At 45.4% G+C, this 23,572-nt stretch overlaps 3 protein-coding genes across 7 annotated transcripts; 2 read left to right on the plus strand and 1 right to left on the minus strand.

Moving 5' to 3' along the window:
- Nucleotides 1–442: 442 nt before the first annotated feature.
- On the plus strand, nucleotides 443–2,801 carry LOC136496688 (histone H3.3). Its single transcript, XM_066492427.1, has 5 exons — nucleotides 443–552; nucleotides 1,729–1,829; nucleotides 2,012–2,088; nucleotides 2,184–2,274; nucleotides 2,376–2,801. Exons 2-5 carry the CDS (start codon nucleotides 1,758–1,760, stop codon nucleotides 2,544–2,546), a joined length of 411 nt encoding a protein of 136 aa, XP_066348524.1. The 5' UTR covers nucleotides 443–552; nucleotides 1,729–1,757; the 3' UTR covers nucleotides 2,547–2,801.
- A 3,875-nt stretch (nucleotides 2,802–6,676) lies between these two features.
- LOC136497475 (putative WEB family protein At1g65010, chloroplastic) lies at nucleotides 6,677–9,076 on the minus strand. 3 transcript variants are annotated; one of them, XM_066493279.1, is made up of 3 exons: nucleotides 8,456–8,595; nucleotides 8,341–8,390; nucleotides 6,677–8,241 (listed from the first exon to the last, which is right to left on the minus strand). In XM_066493279.1, the coding sequence occupies exon 3, from the start codon at nucleotides 8,218–8,220 to the stop codon at nucleotides 6,751–6,753; it is 1,470 nt and encodes a 489-aa protein (XP_066349376.1). In that variant the 5' UTR covers nucleotides 8,221–8,241; nucleotides 8,341–8,390; nucleotides 8,456–8,595; the 3' UTR covers nucleotides 6,677–6,750. The 3 variants fall into 3 exon arrangements, with proteins under 3 accessions (XP_066349376.1, XP_066349375.1, XP_066349378.1); XM_066493278.1 differs by lacking the exon at nucleotides 8,341–8,390 and adding an exon at nucleotides 8,831–9,076 and having other exon boundaries at nucleotides 6,678–8,241; nucleotides 8,456–8,597; XM_066493281.1 differs by lacking the exon at nucleotides 8,341–8,390 and having other exon boundaries at nucleotides 6,678–8,241; nucleotides 8,456–8,820.
- Nucleotides 9,077–14,451: 5,375 nt separating this feature from the next.
- Nucleotides 14,452–21,173, plus strand: LOC136497805 (uncharacterized). Of its 3 annotated transcripts, XM_066493663.1 has the most exons (14): nucleotides 14,452–14,695; nucleotides 15,798–15,863; nucleotides 15,953–16,001; nucleotides 16,121–16,260; nucleotides 16,743–16,844; nucleotides 16,927–16,983; nucleotides 17,103–17,203; nucleotides 17,296–17,377; nucleotides 17,692–17,784; nucleotides 17,878–17,942; nucleotides 18,543–18,555; nucleotides 18,649–18,729; nucleotides 20,224–20,332; nucleotides 20,416–21,171. In XM_066493663.1, the coding sequence occupies exons 1-14, from the start codon at nucleotides 14,558–14,560 to the stop codon at nucleotides 20,532–20,534; spliced, it is 1,215 nt and encodes a 404-aa protein (XP_066349760.1). In that variant the 5' UTR covers nucleotides 14,452–14,557; the 3' UTR covers nucleotides 20,535–21,171. The 3 variants fall into 3 exon arrangements, with proteins under 3 accessions (XP_066349760.1, XP_066349761.1, XP_066349762.1); XM_066493664.1 differs by lacking the exons at nucleotides 17,878–17,942; nucleotides 18,543–18,555 and having other exon boundaries at nucleotides 20,224–20,341; nucleotides 20,416–21,173; XM_066493665.1 differs by lacking the exons at nucleotides 17,878–17,942; nucleotides 18,543–18,555; nucleotides 18,649–18,729 and having other exon boundaries at nucleotides 20,224–20,341; nucleotides 20,416–21,172.
- Nucleotides 21,174–23,572: the final 2,399 nt, after the last annotated feature.

A 23,572-nucleotide genomic window follows, 5' to 3' on the forward strand; every position in this document is an offset into this window, starting at 1 on the left:
TAGTTGTGCATATGCTTAGCAGGCCGGCCCAGTACCTTCTCTGTCTCCTTGATACACTCTGGGCCCCCGACCACACCCTCAACGGTTCTTCAATCACACGAAAAAACTGTGACCTTCCACTAAAAAAAAAGAAAAAAAAATCTTTACACCAAAAAATGTGACCCACAGGTCAGCTGACAGACGAACATCGCCTTTAGCCTACAGGTACAAAAAATACAAAAAATCTCGGCCGTACACGGCGTCCTCACCTCACTAATCAACACTAATCCAAGATCCCCGTCCTCCAGGTACCAACCAATAGGAGCGCGAGCTTTACCCTCCCTGATCCGTGTCACAGCTAAACGGCCATCATCGGCCGTCCGATCGTGCGAAGCCAAGCCCAAAAGCGCCCGATCCGCACCGTCCGTTTAAACCATTAGCATTGACTGCCCCATATATAAATCCCTACCCAACCGCCGCCTTTAATCGCCAGTTCTAATCTCAGGTTGGGGGAAAAAGCCTCGCGGGTCGCAAACCGCTCTCCGCTGATTTGGGATTTGGGAGGCGCTCGAGGTAATCATGCTTTTTCGATACCGTATTTCGAATTTTCGATTCCTGTAGTTGATGATTCGTTCGTGGTTCTTGCTAATTTCTCCCAGCGGCGCTCGCCGCGAATTCGAATATCTGTCGCGATTAGGGTTCACGATTAGGGTTAGGGTATGGTTGTTCTGTGGGATTTTCGGTTCGCTCATGCTTAATCTCGTGTACATGTGGTTGCCTGTGCTTATTGGCTGCGGATTTTTGCGTTTGGAAAGTACTATCGTAATGCGCGGTTGCCAATCCCATGATTTTGCCAGTATACATGGTCTGTGTCTTAGGCATAAATCATTTACCGCAAGTATCGATTTCATGGGCTATAGTAGTATTAATTTTCGAATAATTCGCGTGCATGCTTTGTGATTTGTAATAATTTGTAAATGCCCTCATTAGAAGAACTTAGGCTACTGAGATGCGACTAACCCATATCGTTACACTGATGGTTAAAGATGTAGTTTAGCTGATACTGTTATATCATCCCTGATCATTGGATTCAACAAACCTTATTCTTTTATAGTTAGGCATCGGACTGTGAGAATGTTCTTGTGGGTCTCTTGAATGTTATCTTTAACTATTGTGCAACAATAATTCTACTGGTGTTTGGTATTGCTTAAACTAATGCACATGGTGTAATTTATATGTGTTTGTGTATTGCTGCATGAAAGCAGCAATGTTGATATTAATTGTTTTGTTCCTTATTGAAAAAAAATTGCCAAACCTGCATAACACCTGTTAATGTGACAAATATATGAAATTTAGTATTCATATTTCACATCTGGGGTGGTTCACATTTTTGTTTTATGGATGATCAATTTGTTGAAAGACAGGATCATGATATTTTGTTTCATTTGATTTGTGATAGGATGGGACAGTGATCTGGCTACATTATCTGTCTATTCAGATTGTCTTTTCCTGATTCATAGTTGTAATAATACTGTTCATAGTGGATCACCTCCCCAATGTTGTTCTTTTGTATTAGGATCAGGTTGAGGTTTATTATTTAGAATTTATATTTTACAAGAAAATTATTCTATAGCTCCATTGTGCAGTAGAACTCTAAGTTGGTGTTGTTTTAAACCTCTGCATGGTGAATTGGTCTGTCAGGAGTATTCTAAGGATTTTGGCTAACCTTTTACTTTTTTTTTGTTGCAGTTTTCAGGTAAACCATAGTTTGGTGACTCATGGCTCGTACTAAGCAAACTGCTCGCAAGTCCACTGGAGGGAAGGCTCCTAGGAAGCAACTTGCCACCAAGGTTTGTTTTTAGTAATCTGTTTTTATACCATTTTTTTTGTTACTGTTTCTAGTTATGCTGTACATACTTCACCTTTTGTGTGTACAAACTATAAACTGGTCATAAAAATGTATGAACTGGACAGTAGGGCATCTTAGTTTTGTTAATAAAACAATCATTAACTTAGTTTTGTTATTGGACAGGCTGCCCGTAAGTCTGCACCCACAACTGGAGGAGTAAAGAAACCTCACCGTTACCGCCCTGGAACTGTTGCTCTTCGGTGCGTGATAAATAATTCTTTGATCGTTTACAGTTCAGGCTTGAAATAAGTGTGCCCTATTGACAAAATCCTAATTGTTATCGCTGGCTTTGCAGTGAAATCCGCAAGTATCAGAAGAGCACTGAGCTGCTCATAAGGAAGCTTCCATTCCAGAGGCTTGTCAGGGAGATTGCCCAGGATTTCAAGGTGAGATTTGTTTTCATACTGTCTCTTGTGCTCACTCATGTAATCTTGCAATTCTGAAGTAAACATAGAAGCTTATTTCTCATCCTGTTGTATTTGTGCAGACTGATCTGCGTTTCCAGAGCCACGCAGTCCTTGCGCTGCAGGAGGCTGCGGAAGCATACCTGGTAGGTCTGTTCGAGGACACAAACCTGTGCGCCATCCATGCCAAGCGCGTGACCATCATGCCCAAGGACATTCAGCTGGCAAGGAGGATCCGTGGCGAGAGGGCTTAGTTTCTGTTACTGGGAGTGGCTCTGGTAGTATGGTGTGCATCTGTTCGATGCTTTGCTTTTGTGGTGCTTGACATTTGTGGGTGTTTGATCTCTAATGTTCATTCGTAGTGGACTAGTGGTAGGGGAAGTTCTGCAATCTTACTACTATGTTTTTAGAATCTATAATTGTTGTATTTGTCTCAGTGCTGGTTTCGCCCATCAAGCTCATGGGTTATCTGAACCTCGAATTGATATATTAAGTTGTGAACTTCGTTATATTGTGTGATTGTGTCAGCAACGGTTGCATTGTATTGTGCTGAGGTTTTTGTGTTTCTGCATGCTGTGGTATGGTGTTGTATCGATGTGACGCTTTATCTTTCGGCGGCAGCGGAACATTTCTGCTTGCATACTTCAGTAGAGGCCAGCCCGTTACCGACAGGAGGCAGGCCGGCAAACAGCTGAGTAACAGCGCGAGAAGGCTGCTTTCGCTCTTAAAAAAAAAAGGAAGGCTGCATTTTCGTTTAAAAAGACCCGAAAGTGGCGTCCTTTTGGCACGCGCCACGACCAACGCATTTTACCAGTGCAGCCTTGACTGACCGGCCGGTCTTCCTCTTCCATCCCGATTGTTCCCGCGTACCAGACCAACCCACCATTCTCATCCATCGCTAATTGACGGCTTCCTCTCTTTCCATCGTTACTGAGTTCCGGCCAATCCAAAAAACGTCAAGCTCATTGCGCGATTTAACTTTTAAATCCTTATATGATTATGTCTTACCTGTGAGCTTGACCCGTTTGTTGATTCGACCATGAATCACACCACACCTAGCCCTGCTAGTGAGTTCCTGACTGTATTCGCACCAATTCTTTTCTAATATGAGAAATTAATTAATCCATACCCGAGCATCACAGGCGCATCCAAACGCTAAAGACTGCCGTGCTGTTAATGATGGAATGGCCGGGAGCTGTCAAGATGTTGTTTTAGAAATATAAACAGAATGATCAGGTCAAGTCTGACTAACCTGGCTGAACTCAGCGGCCTTCAGGCATCTTTCGTAAATCGTAATACTACACACGAAAAAGATGTGACAAAAATCGTTCCGACTACGTTGATCAGCAACCTGTTTAGTTCAGATTGGATTTTTCTGTTGTGTGTGTATGTGTGTTCGGTTGGTCACGCTCACGCACTGCTGACAGACCAAATTCGCCAAGAGGTCGACAAAGGAGTGCTCAGTTAAACTAAACTAAAATAAAATCGACGCCCTTCTGGTCTCATCAGCGTGTATCAATAACATTTACTCATAGGAGAGTTTAATTAATGCCTTTCAATTGCTTAACAACACCATGTCTACCAGCAGCGATTTTCAAGAAACAAAGTAAAGGTGATTTAGTACGATGCCAGGCAGCATCATATGATATCCGCAGATTTTTTTCCCATCACTCATGATTCATGATGCCATTGACTGCTAACTGAAAGTACAAGACTCTTTAGGAACGGGCCTAGGATCACGTCTGATGCAGTGCAAGCTTTGTTTGTTTTTCTAAGCTTTTTCACGGCTTTTCTCAGCATCTGTCGAAGGGTCGGTGACACCAAGAGGATACACGTTACAAATCCCAGTCGCTGATTGATCCTTTTTGTTTGCGCAAGAACGGTGAACGGTCAGCCGTGCAACTTTGTTTACATACAGGCAGGAGGAGGAAGCAGTCGAAAGAAAACCGGCAAGGGCCCTTGAGTAGAAGCTGACGCCGAAAGGACCTCATCTTTACTTCGTGCTGCAGCCTGCAGCACTGAAGGCACGAAGCTTAACTCACTCGTTTTACGTCAGGAGCCATGCGCCGTGATTTGCTCGATCATTATTCAAGCAGAAGTGAGCACCGGTGCCTTTTGAAAGTGTGGAAATGATTAAAGATGCCTTTTTTAGATGAAGTTGTAAGAAAGCCTTGATACTAGATGATTTGCTTGCCTGATCTAATGAAGCATGGAGAAAGACTGAAAAGTCTGCTCTCTTTGTTCTCCTGCCTTGTCAGTGGTGATATTGATAGCCAGATGGGCTCTAAACAACCAAACAATCCACAGTGCTAGGAACAGGTTAGCCCCGTCCATTCTGTTTTGGACCCCTTTTTATAGAGAGAATTCCTTGGTTGCCATCAAAATCTATACCAATCCCTTCGTTGCCATCGAAAATTATGAGTTTCCTTCGTTGCCATCTATTTCTAATTTTTAATTCTCTCACTGCCATTCTTGCTTGATGCCCTTAGTCTTGACGCGAAAAGACGATTATGCCCATCCTTTTTCTCTGATAACCAATCGTGTCGGCGCCCCATGCAATCGCCATCCTCATCGCGGCCCTGCTCGCCGTCGGTCCCACGCACCTGTCCTCGCAGCCGGCCCAGCGCGACATCCTCGCCGGTTCCACGGTTCGCCGCGGCCCCCGCGCCGTCCTCGCTGCTCCTTGCCGCCTGCTCCGCGCGCCGTCCTCGCTTCTCCCTGACGCCGGGCCCTGTTAGCGCTAATCGTGACTTGAATTAGTTTGAGTCCTTAACTTGCATGTAGGCCACGTTTTGTTTGTTGCAGTACGTGTGTGTCACGTACTTCTCGGTCCTGCATGTAGCTGTAACGAGATATATTCTAGTAGTTTGCATGCATTAGGGAGACGCGGCCGTCAATTGGGTGGACCTGTTCTGTGTTCTCACGGAACGAGTGGGAGTCGTGTACTCGTGTGGTGCATGCGGTGGTGGCCCGTGCATGCATTGGTGACATGGGCTCTCGTGCGTGCGTGAGAACCCGGCCAGTAGTTGTTGCTCGGCATTGTGTCGCTGGGCTTCAAATAGCCATGTACTCGTGCCTCTGTGTTCGTGTTCCACTCCAAATAATCCAATCCCCCGTTTGTGAGAGTTCTTGTTGAGTTCATCGCGTCGAAGATGCCCTTGCGCCGGCCTGTTCGTCTCTGGCACCTAAGCGCCTGCGCCGACCTGATCGTAGGTCAGTTCCAACAGGCCCGGCACGCGAGCTCTTGCCTGCTTCGATGCACCCATAGAGATAGGAGCTGGGTTAAGGCTGCAAGCCTTCTCTTGGATTGGAGACGGAGGCGCAGAACAGAACTCGATCTAGGCTGTGCAGGGGCGTTGTTAGGGTCAAGGTAGGAGGCAGGGGTAAATTTGGCACTTGAAGCTCCATTATGTATGGACAATGGCAATGAAGAAAATAAATGATGTAATTAGATGGCAATGAGAGGAATAATAGATGTATGATGGCAATGAGGGGATCAAAAAATTAGAAACAATGGCAATGAAGAAAACTCATAATTTTCGATGGCAATTAAGGGACCGGTATAGATTTTGATGGCAACGAAGGAATTCTCTCCTTTTTATATCTATGTGCAAACAGCATTTACGTGGCATTTTTCACTGGTTGTGAGGTGATGGATAAGAAGACAAATTCTTTCGGAGCTATGGACATCCGCTGGACTTAAAAGGTTGCTTTCTGTACTGAAAGGATTGTTGGCGAGGCATCAAAGCATGCGACTTCATAGAATCATACCATATAATCATAATACTATATTAAAGAAACATATTGTGGGATCTCTTCTAGTTCAATGTTGAAAGGAGTATAACGCTACCACGTCAATAAATTTCTTTCTTTCTTGGCATTGGAATGCGAATGAAAGCAACACAGACCACAAGGTAGGACTAAGAATGCGTATCGGCAGAGCCTACCCTGCTTATGTGCTCCTTTCTTGGCATTGCGTGCTAGGCAAACGAGAAAAACGTTGTGCAAGTTCATTTCATTTCCAAGCTGTGTTATGTGAAGGTTCTTAGCAGATGACTAGGCGAAAGACTTGTGGTTACCACGAAGGCTCAGACCAAACGCCTAAAGTTCATGATAGAGAATATGCCATCCTAATTATCGCCTTAGCAATAGTTGACTTTCCGTTATGGTTCTAGAAGTTTAAATGTCAAAAAGGTTACGCCGAAACATATCCAAAGTTGCACCTTCTTCCAATCTTATTCCATCACCTTCAGATATTCAGATTCGACCCCTTTTAATCATTGTGTCAGCCGTATGACTAAACTGTTGAATTTTCAGCATGAAAATGCTAGGCTCTGGAAACAGTTGAAATTTCAACACAAGAAAAATGCATATCAGATTTAACAACTTTTCATTTCTCGTGTATTCAGACGAACACAACAGAAGTACAGAACTACAAGCAGTATATCGAGAAAAAATTTAGAGTGTGTATACTGGCGCTAAATTTGGCTTGTAGAAGCTTTTCCTCCTGAACAAATCACCAAACTTGCGGAATATCGGCCTCTTCTTCTTGTGCTTCATGGAATCCTCCATGTCAACGTAGTGGCTCTCGTCGACGTGATCGAACTCGTCGTCGAAGTCCTCCATCGCCGCGTCTGCTGCGGACTTGAGGTCGGCAATGTTGCTCAGCGACGCGAACACCCGGTCCTTGGGGTTCAGGTTCCCCATCCGAGCCGACTGCGAGAGGCCCGTCTTCAGCTTGCCCGGCTCGCCGATCGAGTACCTCCGCCTGCTCGGCGTCGGTGGCTTGTCTGCCATCCACCGCTGCGATGCCGACTGCGGCGTCCCGTTCTTGCTGCCCATACCATTTGGCAGGCGCTGGTCGAAACCGTAGTCCGGCGCGGGGGCGGTCTTGGCGGACGCGGGCGTACTGCACGCCGTCGTCGTGGCGGCGAGGAGGTTGTTGAGCTCCTTGAGGCTACCCTGCGCCGCGGCCTCGCTGACCTTGATGCTCTCGTACTCCTGGCGGAGGCTCTGCAGCGCGCTCTCCTTGTCGGCGACGGCGTCGTTGAGGCGCGCGTTCTCGGCCCTGGCGAGCTCGAGCGAGTCCTTGACGACGTTGGCCTCGGCGACGGCCTGCTTGAGGATGTCCCGCAGGCGCGCGTTCTCGTCGCGGATGACGCGCTGCGACTCCACCAGCTTGGTGTTCTCCTGGCGCGCCCGGTTCACGTCCTCCTCGGACGCGCGCACGCAGTCGAGGAAGACGCGCTCCTTGTCGCCCCACGCCGCCACACACTCGTCGGCCTCGAGCCTGCACCGGTCGCGCTCGGCGGACACGGCGCGCAGCTCGGCCTCGGCGTCGGCCAGCGCCGCGCGCAGCCGCTCGGCCTCGGCGTTGGCGGCCTCCAGCTCGGCCTGAGCCTCGGCGAGCCAGACCTTGACCTGCTTGGCCTCCATGCTGACGTCGGAGAGCGCGACGGAGAGGTCGTCCAGCGCCTTGCGGCTCCTCTCCTCGCCCTGCATCGCCGTCCGGAGCTCGCCGCGCAGGACCCTGATCTCCTCGTCCGCGCCGCCGAACATGAGGTCCCTGACGCTTGTCCTTTGCTCCACGCCGCCCACGCCGACGCCGCGCCCTCGGGCGACCGCGGCCGCGGCCTCGAGGCTCCTGTTCGCCTGCTGCAGCGTGGCGATCTCCAGCTTGGCCTCCTCGAGCGAGATCTTGGTCTGCTCCAGCTGCTTCGTCTGGTATATCAGCGACTCCAGCATCTTGCGCTCCGACTCCTTGGACTTGTCCACCTCCCGCTCCAGAAGGTGAACCTTCTCCGCGACGCCCCTGGCGCCGTCCTCGCCGTCCCGCCTCAGGTCCTCGAGCTCCCTCACGGCCCGCGCCTTCTCCTCCCGCTCCCGCCGGAGCTCCTCCTCCAGCTGCGCCACCCGCTGCTGCTGCATCGCGCCCACGCCGCGCCGCCTCTGCCGAACAGGAGACCACCAAGAGCCGCCGCCATTATTTACATATTTACCATCATTATAGAAACAAGAAGTTTATAATGTCCTGTCCTTAATATATACCAGCCGGCGCCCCTCCCTGATCGGTGATCACTCCATTCCAAAGCCGTCGGCTTCGTGCGTAACGTAACGTGAGAGATGGCAACAAATTAAAAAGGCAGGGCAGGGCAGTAAGTACCTCCGGTGACGGGGACGCCTTGGAACCGCCGGCGGATGAGCGGCTGCGCTGCAGGCGAGGGGACGACGGCTTGCGGTCTCTGGAAACGGACGAGGCGGTGGCGGTGGCGGCACCCCTGAGCCCGGCCTCGAAGGAGCCGGATCTGCGAGGCGAAACCCAGCTCATGAAACCGTATCGCCGGGCTAAATAGTCAAACAATAAAAGAACGCAGACACAGGGAGGGAGTGGCAACGGAGAGATTCCCGACCCCCGAGCAGAGCCGGGAAAGAAGGATCTATAGACACGGAAGGAAGAAGGGGAGGCGCGCGTGGGCGGGCTGCCACTGCCAACCAGCCAGTCAGGACTCAGGGTCTCGGCTGCTGAATTCTCACTCACCTCGGCCTGGCGGACAGCATCTCGGGCACGCGGCGGGCGGCGCGGACTCCGAGGCCGGGAAAAGAAATCCGTGTCAGAGGGGAATGGAACGGAAGAAGGCCTGGCACAACATGGCGCAATTAATACCAAGGCCACCACCGCCGAGGACGGGGGTGATCGTCGTGGAAGTAGAGAACGAAAGCGAACAGCGAAGTGAGGCCACGTCGTGGGAATGGAAACGGATATACTTGAGAAAACAAAAATAAACGGAGCCGGCTTGGATTTGTTTACGTGTAGCATTGTGCGCGTCGTCGCGGCAGGCGAGGGCCGCAAATGGCGGGTCGTGGACTCATGGGTGGGAGAAGCGCGGGAGGAGGGAGGGTCCGTGCGTTTCGAGCCTGGTGCGGAGTGCGGACAGGGCGTGTGAGATGGGGTCAACGGCGGTGGTTTTGGCTCGGGTGGCGCGGGCTTTTGGCTGGTTTTCTTTGATCGGGCACTGGACTGTCGGTATGTTCGTTGGTTGGTTTCTAGGCTGGTTTGGGCTGGTTGGTGCTGGTTTTATGTGAAAGGAAAACACTGTTGGTTGGCTGATTTGGGCTGGTTGAAACCAACAAGCGAACAAGTCTGTGAGTGGCCGTTTATTTGTTGTGTGTGCCGGCGCGGACCGCGGACGGGCCCCCGTCGTGTGCGTGGGCGGGTGGGTTGCCTGCCGGCGGCCGATTGGCGCGTGGAGGGCCGGGTTTTAAATGGGCGGGGGTGCGGTTGCTCGGTGCCTGCATGCGCCGGGGGCTGTGGATTTGGTGGGGTGGGGGACTGCGGAAAGAAAAATTCCGTGCAAGCTGCGGCCACGTGAGAGGCGGCCCGTTTCAGGAGCGGGGGCTGGATTGATCGCGTCGTGGTGAACCGGTGACGAGCAGGTCCAAGTTTTTTCAGCGCATCATTCATACACGTATCCTTCCTCTTTCTCTCTTTTTTTTCGGTTGAAAGTCCGGTGGATCAGTCAATCAGATGATGACAGAGTTTCACAAATCTTTTTTTTTTTCATAATTACAAAAAATAATTGCAGTAGACCATAAGAATTCGTTACCTTGACGAGTATACTTTAGAGTTCAGACACAGGGGAGCTCAGCTCAGAATCGATTCGCGTAGAAATAGTAGTGAGGAGTTCGAGGCTGGAAGGGGGACACGGACAACCGACATCGACAGCATCAAACTCGGGGCGTGGCCAGGAGTAAATGAGCAGGAGGATTAGTATACAGGCGCAGCTGTCAACACTGCTGATGAGATGAGCTCATGACTGAGTGCTTAGATAATCATAGGAGGTACCAACGTGTTGATGGACTCGTTATGGCAAAAGATCGATCCAAGCAAATCAAATTTTGAACTGACATGATGTAACGATGCGCAATTATAGGCGGATAATCAAGTGCCGGCTCGATTTTGGCAGCATATGTTATTTTCCTGTATTTTTCATTCACAGGCACTGCCATTTCCGCATTAATAGTTTGGGCTTGGCCTTACATTTATCTCCCATGTCGACGAGTAAATAAAGTGCGTTTTTGACATGTGCATATGCACAAACACAAAAGGCTTATCACAAGTTCACAACCTAGCACTCTATACTCTTAGGGCAGCTCCAACAGTGACATTTCAACTAACTTACAGATCCATCTTAATAGTTTGCTTATGTGAAAAAAGAAGAGAAAAGAAAGAGCTATTTTTTATTCCCCAATTAGGCTTGAGCGAACTACGAGACTGTTTTTGGGACCGTGCATGGTGAGATACGGGTGAGGAAAAAAGAAATGATATGGAACCCATAGTAAGATGCTTATAATTAGATTATTGAAAAGCTAGTATTATGCACTATCTTTAAATTGATGTAGCAAAATATGAGTTAGTTTGCTAGTTCAATTCTTAGAGGTGCCCTTACAATGAACTTAATAAACCTGGGACCTAAAATTGTTACTTATTTAAGAGCTAGTGTAAGTATTCTCACTGCTTCATGCAATGGACATTTCAGTGGTAGTAAAACAGTTATGTTTTGTCCTGTTGACTTAAGAAAATAAAAGGATACCTATGTGATTTTTTTAGACAAAGCTAAGCGTTGTTTCTGTCTCATTAATGAAGTAAATGATTCCATTGTTGTTAACTCATCATCACATGCCTTGTGGTGAGCAAAACATAGTTAGGTAAGGCCATGTGTCAACAACACGTCGGACATGTTTAGTATGTATAACTCCACACAAGAAGACTATTTACAAAGCTAACTTTACAAAACTCACTGCAATCCTTAGTTCCTCTAGGAAAACCAACTAGAGGTACCATGATGGCATGATGGACCAAACAATGGTTCTCTCTCATATCAAAACTCACCCACCACTCCCATATGCGTTGTGTGCCTAGCATGGCTCTTGGATATTGCTTCCGTTGCTTTTTATTATTCCCTTTGAAGCTAGGAGTGATTTTTGAACTTTTTCTCGTGTTTACTGTTTTTTTCTTAGCTCCTCATGTGCAATCGGGTCTATACTCTTTTTGAAGGCTAAGAATATTTAGTTCCTCTTTAGGGCATGGGTCACACAAGCCCTAATATGTTTGCGACAAATCTTTGAGCCTTTGACTAAGTCAGGTAGGCCGTTTGGATGTGACAAACAACTCTGAAACCCCGTCAAGCGGTTAAAGACAATATTGATTTTAGGTAAAAAAACATTTCTAGTGATTCTTAGAGATCAAAATCACATCTAGGGTATTCTTGCTTTCCTACCTTCCTTGTAATCCCGAAATATTTTCTATTGATTCTCTTTAAGTGAAACCAAACCCATAAAAAATACTATTCTTTTGTAAAACTCATATATTTTTATGATTTTTTTCATGTAGAACAATGATTTCCGCCATCCTTTAAGAATGAGAATCCAGACGGCTAGCCAAACAATTTGAGAAAGCGATTATGATTCACTAGAAGAAATGTTTCTAAGAAGAAACTGAATCCAAAACGTTTAGGCCTTGTTCGGCTGCTCTTATAAGCCGGCTTATCAGCCATGGTACAGAATTTTTCTCTCCCAACAAATCAGCCGTACAAATCAGCACAAGCGGCTTATAGACCAGCCGAACAAGGCCTTAATCTGAATCTCTACCAAACACACACTTAAGTCTTGTGGCAAAAAAATATACAAGATTAGATAAGAAAACAGAGTCTATGCTTGATGGATCAGGATGTCAGGTGGCTAAGAAGTTAGAGAAAGAGCTGTGTCAAGTATCCAATACTGCGTGTACTACTAATATTGTGGCTATCTAAATACCTAATCTTAGACACGGCTTAAAATTAATTGCCCGCAAAAAAAAAAAATCTAACGGCCTCTAGTAAGTTGGTAAAACATTTTTTGAGTCCCGCTGCCGCTGCCCTCCTATCGTACTTCCTCCCAGGCTCCAACCTCTAATCCAATCGATTTTTTTTGGCCGTCCTGGAACTGGTAGTATATGCCACACAATGATGGGAAAGGCCAGGAGTGAGCACCACAAACTTCCTTCTCTGAGAAAGCAACAAATGTCAGGCGAGGACGAGAACATTGAGAAGCAGCATGTGCAGGCTGAAGTCTAGCGGTCAGGTCGTCACCGTTGCTCCTGTCAGCTGTTACTTTCTGGGCCGGCAAGTCCGGATCTGCGACTCTGAATCCCATGCTGGGATCCCCAGTTTGGCACGCGCATGGGGCGATGCTCATGAGTGGCGGTCCTTCCCAAGAAGGCAAGATTTCAAGAACGCGTTTGCCCTGCAGAAAATGAGAGGGCACGGCACCGATGCCGCAGTCTCCCCACCGCCCTGCAGGAATAGGCAGGTTGGGCTCGGAAGGCGGAATCGGAATCATGCACGGGGCAATGAGGCATGTGCTCCTTCGGGCGCTGGACTTCGTTTCCCGAACCGGGCGTCGGCCGTTGGACGTCTGAAATAGGTCTCTCACACACATTGCGTGAGTTTGGATTGACATTAGAACATGAAAATGGAATCGGAAATGCTGCGGATAGGGCATCCGTTTCGTTCGGACGCTTGCGTTGGTGGGCCTCGACGTCTGCCCGACGGCTCAACACTGTCATCCACACGGACGCACACATCTCCCCGTTGCTCAAAAATGTCTCCGCTCTCACTTTTCTCTCGAATCGTCGCTACGCCCGCATCCATTCTGGAACCTACCCTCGAATCACCGGCGCGCCCGCACCGCCGCAGCGCGGTCCACCACAACCGTGGCCGCAACGCGGCGGCGTGCTGCACCACGCCTTAGCGCCGCCGCCTGCCTTCTTATCTCTTCAATGCCACTCACCACTCGTTGCCGAGTTCTCCGCGCGCGACGTGGCGTGGTCCACGGCGACTGCTCGGTGCGGCGTTCTTAACCGCGCCCACCGCCATCCTCCCTCTCCACTGCACTCGAGCGCCGCCCGCTCGCTATCGCAATTCCCTACCAGGTAGGCCATGGCCACCGACGATGTCTTGCTTCAAGTGTTTCAGGTGTTTCAGAAGCATATTTTCAAATGTTTCATTGGGATGTTGCGTATGTTGCAATGACTATATACATAAGTTGCGAGCATATATTTCAAGTGTTTCAGACGTATGTTGCAGAAGCATATCTAGATGTTGCAGAGCATGCATATTGCAAGCGTATGTTTCAAGTGTTTCATATGTATGTTGCAAATGTGTTTATCTGTATGTTGCAAAAGTAGATCTAGATATTGTATCGTTTGCAATGGCTTTTCAAGTGTTTTCAGGTGTTTTGCAAGTATTTTTTACGTATGATGCAAGCGTTTCAACTATTTTTTCTAACATGTGTTGCAATTGTTTCGTCTGAATGTTGCAAAAGTAGATGTATTGCACATGTTATAATGAGACCACCTGCCGCAGCCGTTTGTTGCAGCAGCTGGAGCGCCACCAGGGTGCGAATGGTCCCTGCTCTGCATGCTCTGTGGGAAGCGGAGGACGCGTGAGCCATCTCCGCATGCTATCGATTGGGCAGGCAGCGTGTGCGGTCCAGTTGGGTGGAATTCATTGTTATAACATGCTACCAACTTGTCTCTAGAAACTCTACGCACTCTAATTTTGCATGTGTGTGGCCAGATTGATACTAGCCCCGTTCGGCTTACTGAAACTTAGCTGAAACTGGCTGAAAAACACCGTTCTGGCTGAATTGTTGTGGGAGAAAAACACTGCTCCGACTAAAAAAAAACAAGCCGAACAAACCGTTTTCTGGGTAAGCCGAACGGGGCCACTGATACTACGATGTTGTTATTACTCCTTACAATTGGGAGCTACTTGCTTGTTTCTAAGAGCTACGTACAGTTCGAAGGTGGATTTCAGATTGGTAACGGCACGTAGTACATAGAGTGCTCGTTATTAATCCGAAGATATGACAGCCATAAAAAGAGCCGAAAATATGAAAAAGGATTGCTGGCTTTTCGCTCCTTCCTGACGGCCCGTTTAGCCCAAGACCAACTCGCGAAAATGAGGAGAGTTAACGGCCTTAGGATTTTGGAAACTGGAGCCCAACGGCCAACGCTGCATTTCCCAACTGGAGGCCCAAAATAAACCTCATCCTCATTTCCCTCTTATTTCCCCTCTCCTCCATTTCTAGGCGAATGAATTCTCTGTTTGCTATTGCTAGTCTCGCACAAAACCTGAAGAAACTCGAAGCGGAACCGAACCAAACTGAGCGCGAGACTGCGAGAAGCGGAGCCGCGGCGAGTCGGGGAGGGCGAGGTGGAGTAGCAATGGAGGCGCTGCTGGAGCTCGAGAAGGTGCAGAGGGTGCTCTCCCTCATGAGCTCACGCGGCCTCTCCCACGCCGACTCCAGCGGCGGCGGCGGCGCTGACGCCGACCGCTTCCTCGCCCAATTCCTCCTCTTCACGGTACGGTTTTTGGGGTCGCCCCTCTTCCTCCGTCTCTACGAATTCAGTCGACTCGGATGTGCAGGAGCGTGATCCTTACGAGTGCGCCGATGGCCTCGCGCAGGGGCGAAAGGGCAGAATAGATGAATAACTAGGCGGCTACACTTCAATTTTCCTTTAATTTGATATGGCATGGAGTGTGTCTATGATGGCCCTGGCTCCCTCCGGCGCCCCTCCCTACCTTCGTCCCTCGCGGAGGCTTTTGGTTAGGTCACGGGTTTAAGAGCGCATGTGCTGTTCGTTTTTGCATTTTGATGGGTTTATTTATTCGACGAGGACGGTTTCGGTTGTGTATTTGCGCACGCGTAGCTGGCTGCAGTGTGACTTCCGATTTGTTTGATGAGATGTTGAATGTTGTATTGACCTGCCGCTGATTGGTGACGTGTGCTCACTGCTCTCGCCAGGTCTGACGTTTTGTTGGCAATGACAAGCAACATGTGTGCTCGTGCAACTGTGCTCGTGTTCTCGAGTTTTAGTCGAGTTAGCTAGGTGCCTAGGTCGAAGGAGATTACACCACTAGTGCAAGCATGGTCCATCGAGATTCATAAATTGGCAGCAACTGGAGACTGGATCAGACTGATTTTCCACATTGGTCATGAGCAGACAGCAGTGTAGGTGCTTTGCATTAAAAAAAAGGCGTACCCAGTGCAGAGAGCTCCCGCTCTTTGCGGGGTCTGGAGAAGGGTGTTAGTGGCAAGCCTTACCCTCGCCTGTGCAATGCGAGGAGACCGCGACTCGAACCTGGGACCTTCCGGTCATAGGCGTTAAGACCGTACCGCTTGCACCAGGCCCGCCCTTCAGTGTAGGTGTAGGTGCTTTGCATAATTTATTAAATTTTGCTGTGGCTTATTGTTAGCTAAAATTGTTGAATTACCATTTAACTTCAACAATGCAACACAGTTACTTCATTACCTTGCTTTGGTGATCAGATTCGTCATGCTAGTTTGCTTTATTTTTTTCGTTGCTCCTCTGAATTCGGTATCTCCTGCTGACACATCAAAATGGGACACTAGGTGCATCTAGAACTTCTTTCAAAATTATGATCAGAAAATCTTTTGTGCAGGTGCAACCATTTGATTCTCTTACCGTGGAGAATAAGTTCCTTTTGGTCTCTGAGCTATTAACAAAGGTAATGTTAGTGACACCGTTCAACTTCTTGTTCATTTTTATCCATGCGTTTTCTATGAAGAAATCATAGTGGAGACCTTTCTTTATTAGGCTACTCCTGATACTTTGGAAGAAGTGCAGCATCTCACCCATCTGGAAGGTAGTGATAGTAGTTGTGAAGTAATGATGATCTTACCTTGACCTTATGAGTTTATCTGGAAATTTTCTTGTTGATTGGGTCTGGAACTCTGATAAGACATAGGATCCTTTCAACCGCAGCTAATCAAGATATATCTTCTGGAGGTTTACTCCAGCCAATTAAGAAGTTTAAGATGCATGCCGAGAAATCAACCATTCAGGCTGTGCCGATGGTTGGTTTTGATGCAATGACAAGAGCTAAGTCTACACTTGAAGATTTTGTACGTATTCTTTGTAGTTGGTACCCGTAAAATCCTTAATGGAAACACTGTCATGACTTAATCCTGGAGTGACCCAGGTCTTCTGGGCCCTCTTTTAGTTCTTTTATTTTCTCAAGAGAAACCTGTTTGCTTTTGCTTTTCTTACATCAATAATTTTTTACCACATTAGGGATTCCTTTACTGTTTTTGCTAAAAAAAAGGAGACTGTCATACTGCCTGTTGTTTGAGATTTTGCAATGCATGTGCTACAAAACAATTGAACCCGCTTATAGAGGCATTAAGTCCATGTCAAAAATAGCAAGTTAACTTGGAATGGATTTTCTGTTTCTTTATTAGTCTTATAGAGAAACTGGGTCACATGTTGTTCTAAATTTCGATTTTCCCTGTTCAAACATGTCTTTTTTTGGGCTAACTGTCTATCTTTGGCACTTCCAGATAATTATGTTTCCCTAAAGTCATTTTTTTCCTTCTTGAGAAAACAGTGTAGATCGTACTTTATGTTTCATGGTTTGGATGTTAACACGCCACAAGCCATTTTCAAGTATCTACCTGTTCTTTCTTTCACAGAGAGCTACATGTATCAGGTTTTTCTCCTGAAACGTGCTTCAAACTTTCTTCTTATGGTTTATGTTCTTCATTGAACAAACTAAACATTTCTTGTTGCAGTTAGATGCTTCAAATGAAGACTGTTTACATGTAGTCCCAGATGACAACACTTCAAAAGTAAGACCTACATTATAGTGAAATAAGATGTAGAGATATAGAATGCAAGTTTTGTTAAATCTGATCTACATAGGCCTTGTATTATAGTGTATACATTAGCCACCTTATCTACCATACAGGTGTTGGGAAAGAAAGAAGAATCTCTCAATGAAACATCCTTGTCTCAAATGATTGAACCCCTTGAAGGCCTTCTTCAGTGTCAAGGATTAATGACAGATCGGTTGGAAGCTTTTCCTCTATGTACTTGTACACATGTAATAGATTTACTAATATTTGAGCTATGTTACTCACTTTATTTTCTATTGTTTACAGATTGCAAACTGAACTCAAATCAGGCATTCAGTATTGGTCTCTAGAGAGGAAGCTCTGCCAGGCATTACTAAGAAATGAGAAGGTATGCCGAGACTTTTCTTTTGCTGTAATTTAAAAACAAATAAGTATCCTGATAACAGCGATGTTTCGGTGGATCATCTATCAAATTTGATCACACCTTTTGATCATCATTTTTCTTTTGAAAAAAGCTGCACGCTCTTGATACTTCAAAGAGGAAGCGATGGATGCCACATAACAAACTATATTAGTACTTGAATTAAAAGTGAATTCATTAATAACTAACTTACTGAATTTTATATTTCAAATTTATTGAAACTGAACATAAAACTCTTGGCAACCTCAAATATAATGCCTAGTGTGTTTTTTTTTCTGTAGATCTTGATTGAAGATGTTATGAAGGCAATCCATCTCAAATCCTTTGACTATCGAGTTCTTAACCTGTTGATGTTTCAACTTACTGGTCAGCATGTATGCATGCCTCTTTGTTAATAACCTACTAAATTCTATTCTGACTTCTGTTGTTAAAACATGGCATCATTTTCTTTCTTGTTTATTTATTAAGTCAATGAATTGCATATGGACTTCTTGTCAGTTTCAGAATTTTTGGTTGAGATATCTGATGACTTGTGAGTATGCTCTGAATCTTACTCTCATGCATGACAGCATATTGAAATGGCGGGAACTGCCTACTTTTAAAAAATCTGTCATTGATGATTTGGCAAATTTGTAAAATCTGAGGCAAGGTAGTGCATGGGTTAAGATGGAACTAGCGCTTCTGTTGGAACTTTTGTAAATATGAGATATCGGTGTTGTATGTAAATTGAAACAATAATTTTAATTCGAATGACATTGTGCTTTAGTTATCATGTAACCTAACTATTAAAGGATCTGTGGAAATAGAAACCCAATAGGCCAATAACTTATGTACTGTTATAGTGTACCTTAGTATGATTTGTGGGAAAATCATCAGATTAGTAGCCTTGTTATATCAATGTATATACAATCCTGTACCTTTTTTCCTTAATCAAATGACATGCAGCTCTCCTGCATTGTCCGAGAAAAAAAATTGTATATAGAGTCCTCGGGGGTCAATATAGGCCTAGATGCACCATGCGCTGAACAGAAACTATGAATGACTTTCAGGTTTTTTTTATTGTTTTTTTACAAGCCATGTCATCTATTGAAATAGCTGTTTCACCCATGACTTGTTTTTGAATATCTTGCAGGTATGATTATGAGGTAAGTTGGGCTACTGAATACTGATGTCGTCGCTCTAATCTTAGTTGTACTAGTGTAGGTCTAACTGTTGAAGAAGTTCAATTCGTTTTTTAGGATGATGTTATGAACAATACTTTCAATATCCTTCGCATGTTTGCTGCAATATATGGACCATTAGAGGCACCTAATATGCTGGTGGGTAACTGACAGTCTATCAGATATTCAATTTATTTCCTGCTTGCAAAATTGTGAGTTACGTAGGCATAATCACATTGCGTGTCTTTTTTATATTTTGTTTATGTATCAATAATCTTCTTTCAAAATTTAAGATACTATTATCGGGTACCTGTTTATGCCATCAATAACCAAAATAAAGGAGCATCGTCTGAGGCAAATTGCAAGTTAGGTCCAATCACGAAACCACTAAAATCAGTACAACAGGTTTTGAATGAATTGTGGAGTACTTGTAGTTATCAATCTAGCCTATCTCTATAAAGAATTTTAAGTTCAAAGTAAATTAATCTGCGCTATGAATTAGGATAAGCACAAATGAAAAATTCCTGATATTGCAGTGAACATAATAATGTAGAAGTTTGTGTTTTAAAAAACCTCTATTGAAATTTTAAATGTTGCTATAACATTCAGTATACTACAGTTCTGTCCGCAAATTTTTTTGTTGTCAGCTTGGTTTGATTTGTCCTGTTTGTCTTTATTTTTCAGTAGGGAGTTCCCCACAGCAAGATCTTTGCATCTTTTATATGTAAATACAAAATACAAGGTTATGCAATGGAAAGAAAAAAGGATACACTAAAAGAGAAACTATATAAAACTGAACCATGTCAATCAGAGGATGGAGCCCTTCTTGTATTCTGGGTAATGTGGGATTAGCTCACTTCTGAATTGTTCCTTCCAAGAAGAAACACTTGGGGCCTTGCCCTCGAAGATGTAAAGCTTCGCGCTGTTTCTATAAACACTGATCACCCATGATTGAAACTTCCATAAAATTATTTGGGACTTGCTGTCTTGTCTCAAGTAACATGTCTTGGAGGTTGAGTTTCAAATTCACTGGATGTCAACTGAGAACCAGCTGCTGATACCCATTGTACATTAGAAAAATATATTCCTCATTGCCATTGCATTTTCCATTTGTTGGACACAGCTGTAGCCACTGTCTACATGGGTATTTCTTCTTAGGATATTCTTGTGTCTATTCATTGAGTATCAGCCATGTGTCCTGTTTGTTCCCCAATTGGTAACTTGTAGATTTTAAGTTTATATGATTATTGTTCACCGAGCCAAAGCTATTGTTGTGGGCATGAATAGCTTACTGGCTCATGGGAAAATTGAGGAGGTTTACAAATCCAGTGAGAAAACAAGTACTTAAAGATAGGAATAGGTTCTACTAGATTCATTTTTGTTTATTCGGAAAAAAATATGTATCTTTGTCGAGATAGGTCATAGGTCTATCTATTATTGGTAACGGACACCATTTTTTTTTCTCCTTAGGGGCATGTGCTCCCATCCGCATGGCCCTTGGATGTGCATGGGGATGGCTGCACTGCATGGGACCAAATGCCCCTAAGGCATATTTCTCTTGTAGAGTCTTATGATAGGTTTACTGGATATACTGATTAGTCATATGTTGAGCAGTACTGTTTATAATGGTAATACTTGCCATGGCTGTTGTAGGCCAAGTGCATAGGCGAGGCTGAAGAGAAATATGAGAGCTTCTCAAAGAAATTGGAGCCTAGTCTCTCAGGCAGTTACTGGAGAAGATGTGAGGAAGCCACAAAGGAAGGTAGGAAAGGTATTTTAGGTTCGTTTCTTCATCTGATCTGTTTTTATTTTTGGAGCGCTGTCATGTTTACCACCCTATTGCAGGCGGAAAAATATCAGGCCATGCGTATGGAACATGGAATATCCCTCGTGTGATAAGCAATGAAGAGTCTTTCCGACGTGAAAGATCGGGCAAACACGATTCTTGTGCTGTGATAATCTGATAGGCAAATTTAATGATAGGCTTACCTTGGGCCCCCTAGATGCTCATAAATTTCTATTTATGACCAGTTAGTTGCCTTGCCATTTCCTAACATCCTTGAAGTTTCTTTCCTCTGACCAAATTCTCTTGTTCCTTTTCCCGACCGTTCAGTACCGATGGTTCATACGGCTATTTCATACCAACTCAGTACACGAGTGTCCTTGCCATCTGAAGTATATTACTTTGGTAGGGAGCAATGCCTCGGCCATTCGTACTCTCTAAACGAACTTAGGTACAATCAAATCAAATGTTTCTGTGTTCTTGTTGCACAACCTCCACAAATCATCCCTGAAATGAAAACGGAGGTAAGGCATGCTTGAAATGAGAAAGGATGTAAATTTCTCGGGAGGGGCATGGCAGCTGTAGTTAATGTGAGCTGTTGGTTCACACAGATCTTGACAAAGCCGTTGCTCAATTCTTTGTGTTACTGCTTGTAGTAAAAAAAATGTATATTATGTGTCCACCGTCGTCAGTGATGGATGCATGCAGATATCGTGACACGATTCCCTGGCTCTGAAGTCACGTACTGTATGGTCGCGGCACACAATTGACGTGATAATATACACAATCAGCCTGTTCGGCAAGCTGTAAATGACCGTGGATTATTTACTGTTGGCTAATTTGATGTGAGAGAAAAATACTATTTCAGCTTATAATCTACGATCGAGCAAGCGAACAGGCTAAATAGCGACATAGCGTGGTCCTTTGTCTTTAATGCCGTCTCCAAGATGCATAAACTGTTTGGTGGTGTCAGACTTTGGGGGAGGGCATTTGTCGTGGTCGTGGGCCTTGCATCAATTTACTGGTGGATGGTGATGCGCCGATGCATTCGGGCCTGACGTGGGTCTGGTTCTTCCTGGATCATTAAACGGAGCTGCAGATTGCATCTGATCCGCTACTGCATGGGGGCGCAGATTATGCAAGAACCTGGCAACCGTGGTTGGAGTTGGTTTTGTTGGATAATTGGATGCATGGTGCAAGGACAAGCTGGTGGGCGTCCGGCACTAGTCATGTCTGTTTTTGCGTTTTTTTAATAATATAGTGGGCAGCTGTCCTGGCGATCATGGTTGATCTTATGGTCGCCTGGACTCGCCCGTTGCTCGACGCAGACTTGGTAGGGGCCAATCCACATGTTCCACATATTTTCGCTCGGCATTTAGCTAGCGCAATTGCCTGCATCTGCGTAGGTCTGGCCGCGAGTAAAAATCTGCAGCACTGATCTCGCGCTGTAGCAGTATGCATACTGTATGATTTATTTTTTCCCCATATGCAATGGGGACGGCGGAGCGATCGACGTTGCTCTCGCTCGTGCAACTTGTTAGTGTTATTATCCCCGGTGACAGCGTGTGTCTATGTATGGTATATCATATACGGCCTCTGTGGGACGCGGTATTCTAAATATAGGAAAAATACAGCTCACTAACATTTTGAATCATGTATTGAAAAAGACATGCAATTGCTAGAATGAACGCTCGTGCAAAATTTGACGTGATTGATCTGTCTGTAATCTACGTGTGGTCTTATCAAGCCAAGGCAAATGATTGACGACAAAAATAAACGATTCCAGCCTTTTTCTGTTTTATGATTATGATATTATTTAGTTGCATGCTGAATTGATCCATACAACTAATAGTTAGGGCCTGTTTGGATTATCTAGTCTGAAATTTAGTGGCTAAAATTAAGAACTAAAACTTTAGACCACTTTAGCTCATTTGTGTGGTCTAATGTTTTGTGAGGTGGTCTAAATTTTAGACAACACTTTAGACCTCATGTTTGGAGCCTCAATAGCAACTTTAGACCATGGGGTACAAACAAGGCCTTAGTTGCAAATAATTAGCTTATTTGGTTCCAAACGGTTTCATCTAATAGTCTACCTAATTGTTAGCTAATATCCAACGTAAGAACTACATATCTCATAATTAGGCCAAACCACCTAATAGCAACTAATATTAGTTATGAGGTATTAGCTAGCTAACTATTAGCAGCTAATGTATCCTGAAAAAGTGATAATGTTATAGACCCCACCAATTTGCTTGTTTGTTTCTCTTTCTTGCTGCAGATGAGAGAATCCGTTTTCACTGTAAAATTTGTTTGCCATGTTGAATTTGAATTAGTTTCTCTTATCGAATGTATAAGTCCATTAGCAAGTTGGCACAAGCTCTAAAAGTGAGATATATGTGTGTCTAGGCTAAAAATGTACTCAAATTAGCTTAGCTAGTTGACTGACAACTAGTTGTAGGCTTACTAATAAATTAGATCATCTATTAGCTCTCAGTTTGGATGAGCTAGGGCTAAATATTAGTTAGCTTACAATAATTAGTCCTGTGTATCCTAACATATCCATAATTATGCAATATATATGATATATGATCATAACATACAACCACCAGTTAGATATCTTATTAGCATTCTGTGAGAAGGAAACAAAGTCGGCCTCGCGTGCGCCTGTCGGACTCACTTGTTGCCACGCGAGTCAGCATCTGATTAACGCCGAGCTACAGTGACAGATAGATTCTACTCCTGCTCCTTTTCCAACCCATCACCACACCAATGCCGTACTGACTCCGCGTTACTTTTTGCTGTAAAAACGCACACCATTGGTCTGGTCTTTGCATGGAAGTTCTGTAAGTTTGAAGCACCCAATTTTTTTCGAAAGCGTGCTTAGCACGTGCTTCATTAAGGGAAGTGGGAATCAAGGTACACAACCCGAAGGCCCGGTTGGCGAGTTGCCATAGGCGCGACGGGTAGAACACATACAGAGATCACCGGCTCGAACGGTGGAGCAGCAAGGTCGTAGTGCTGGCTAGACTAATTGTACGACAGAGAGGTAGGGGAAGCCCGCTAGGCAGCAGGCGTGAAGAGCGGCGCGAAGCTCTGGAAGCCGGACGCTATCCAGTCGTTGGCTTCGTGACGGATAAGAGATACGAGCTCGGTCGGCGTCTTGCAGGAGGAGTCGAAGGTCCTTCTATTGCGTTCCTTCCAAACCTCCCAAGAAACAAG

This window comes from Miscanthus floridulus, chromosome 12 (assembly GCF_019320115.1).
Source record: "Miscanthus floridulus cultivar M001 chromosome 12, ASM1932011v1, whole genome shotgun sequence".
NCBI lineage: Eukaryota > Viridiplantae > Streptophyta > Magnoliopsida > Poales > Poaceae > Miscanthus > Miscanthus floridulus.

Excerpts from the sequence above, each read along its gene's own strand:
- LOC136496688 (XM_066492427.1), top strand. The coding sequence starts at position 1,758 with ATGGCTCGTACTAAGCAAACTGCTCGCAAGTCCACTGGAGGGAAGGCT. Across the intron at positions 2,089-2,183 it reads CCTGGAACTGTTGCTCTTCG|TGAAATCCGCAAGTATCAGA; the intron begins GTGCGTGATAAA and ends CTGGCTTTGCAG. Across the intron at positions 2,275-2,375 it reads AGATTGCCCAGGATTTCAAG|ACTGATCTGCGTTTCCAGAG; the intron begins GTGAGATTTGTT and ends GTATTTGTGCAG.
- LOC136497475 (XM_066493281.1), bottom strand. The coding sequence starts at position 8,620 with ATGAGCTGGGTTTCGCCTCGCAGATCCGGCTCCTTCGAGGCCGGGCTC. Across the intron at positions 8,242-8,455 it reads AGGCGTCCCCGTCACCGGAG|AGGCGGCGCGGCGTGGGCGC; the intron begins GTACTTACTGCC and ends CCTGTTCGGCAG.
- LOC136497805 (XM_066493663.1), top strand. The coding sequence starts at position 14,558 with ATGGAGGCGCTGCTGGAGCTCGAGAAGGTGCAGAGGGTGCTCTCCCTC. Across the intron at positions 16,984-17,102 it reads CAGATGACAACACTTCAAAA|GTGTTGGGAAAGAAAGAAGA; the intron begins GTAAGACCTACA and ends TCTACCATACAG. Across the intron at positions 20,333-20,415 it reads TGAGGAAGCCACAAAGGAAG|GCGGAAAAATATCAGGCCAT; the intron begins GTAGGAAAGGTA and ends ACCCTATTGCAG.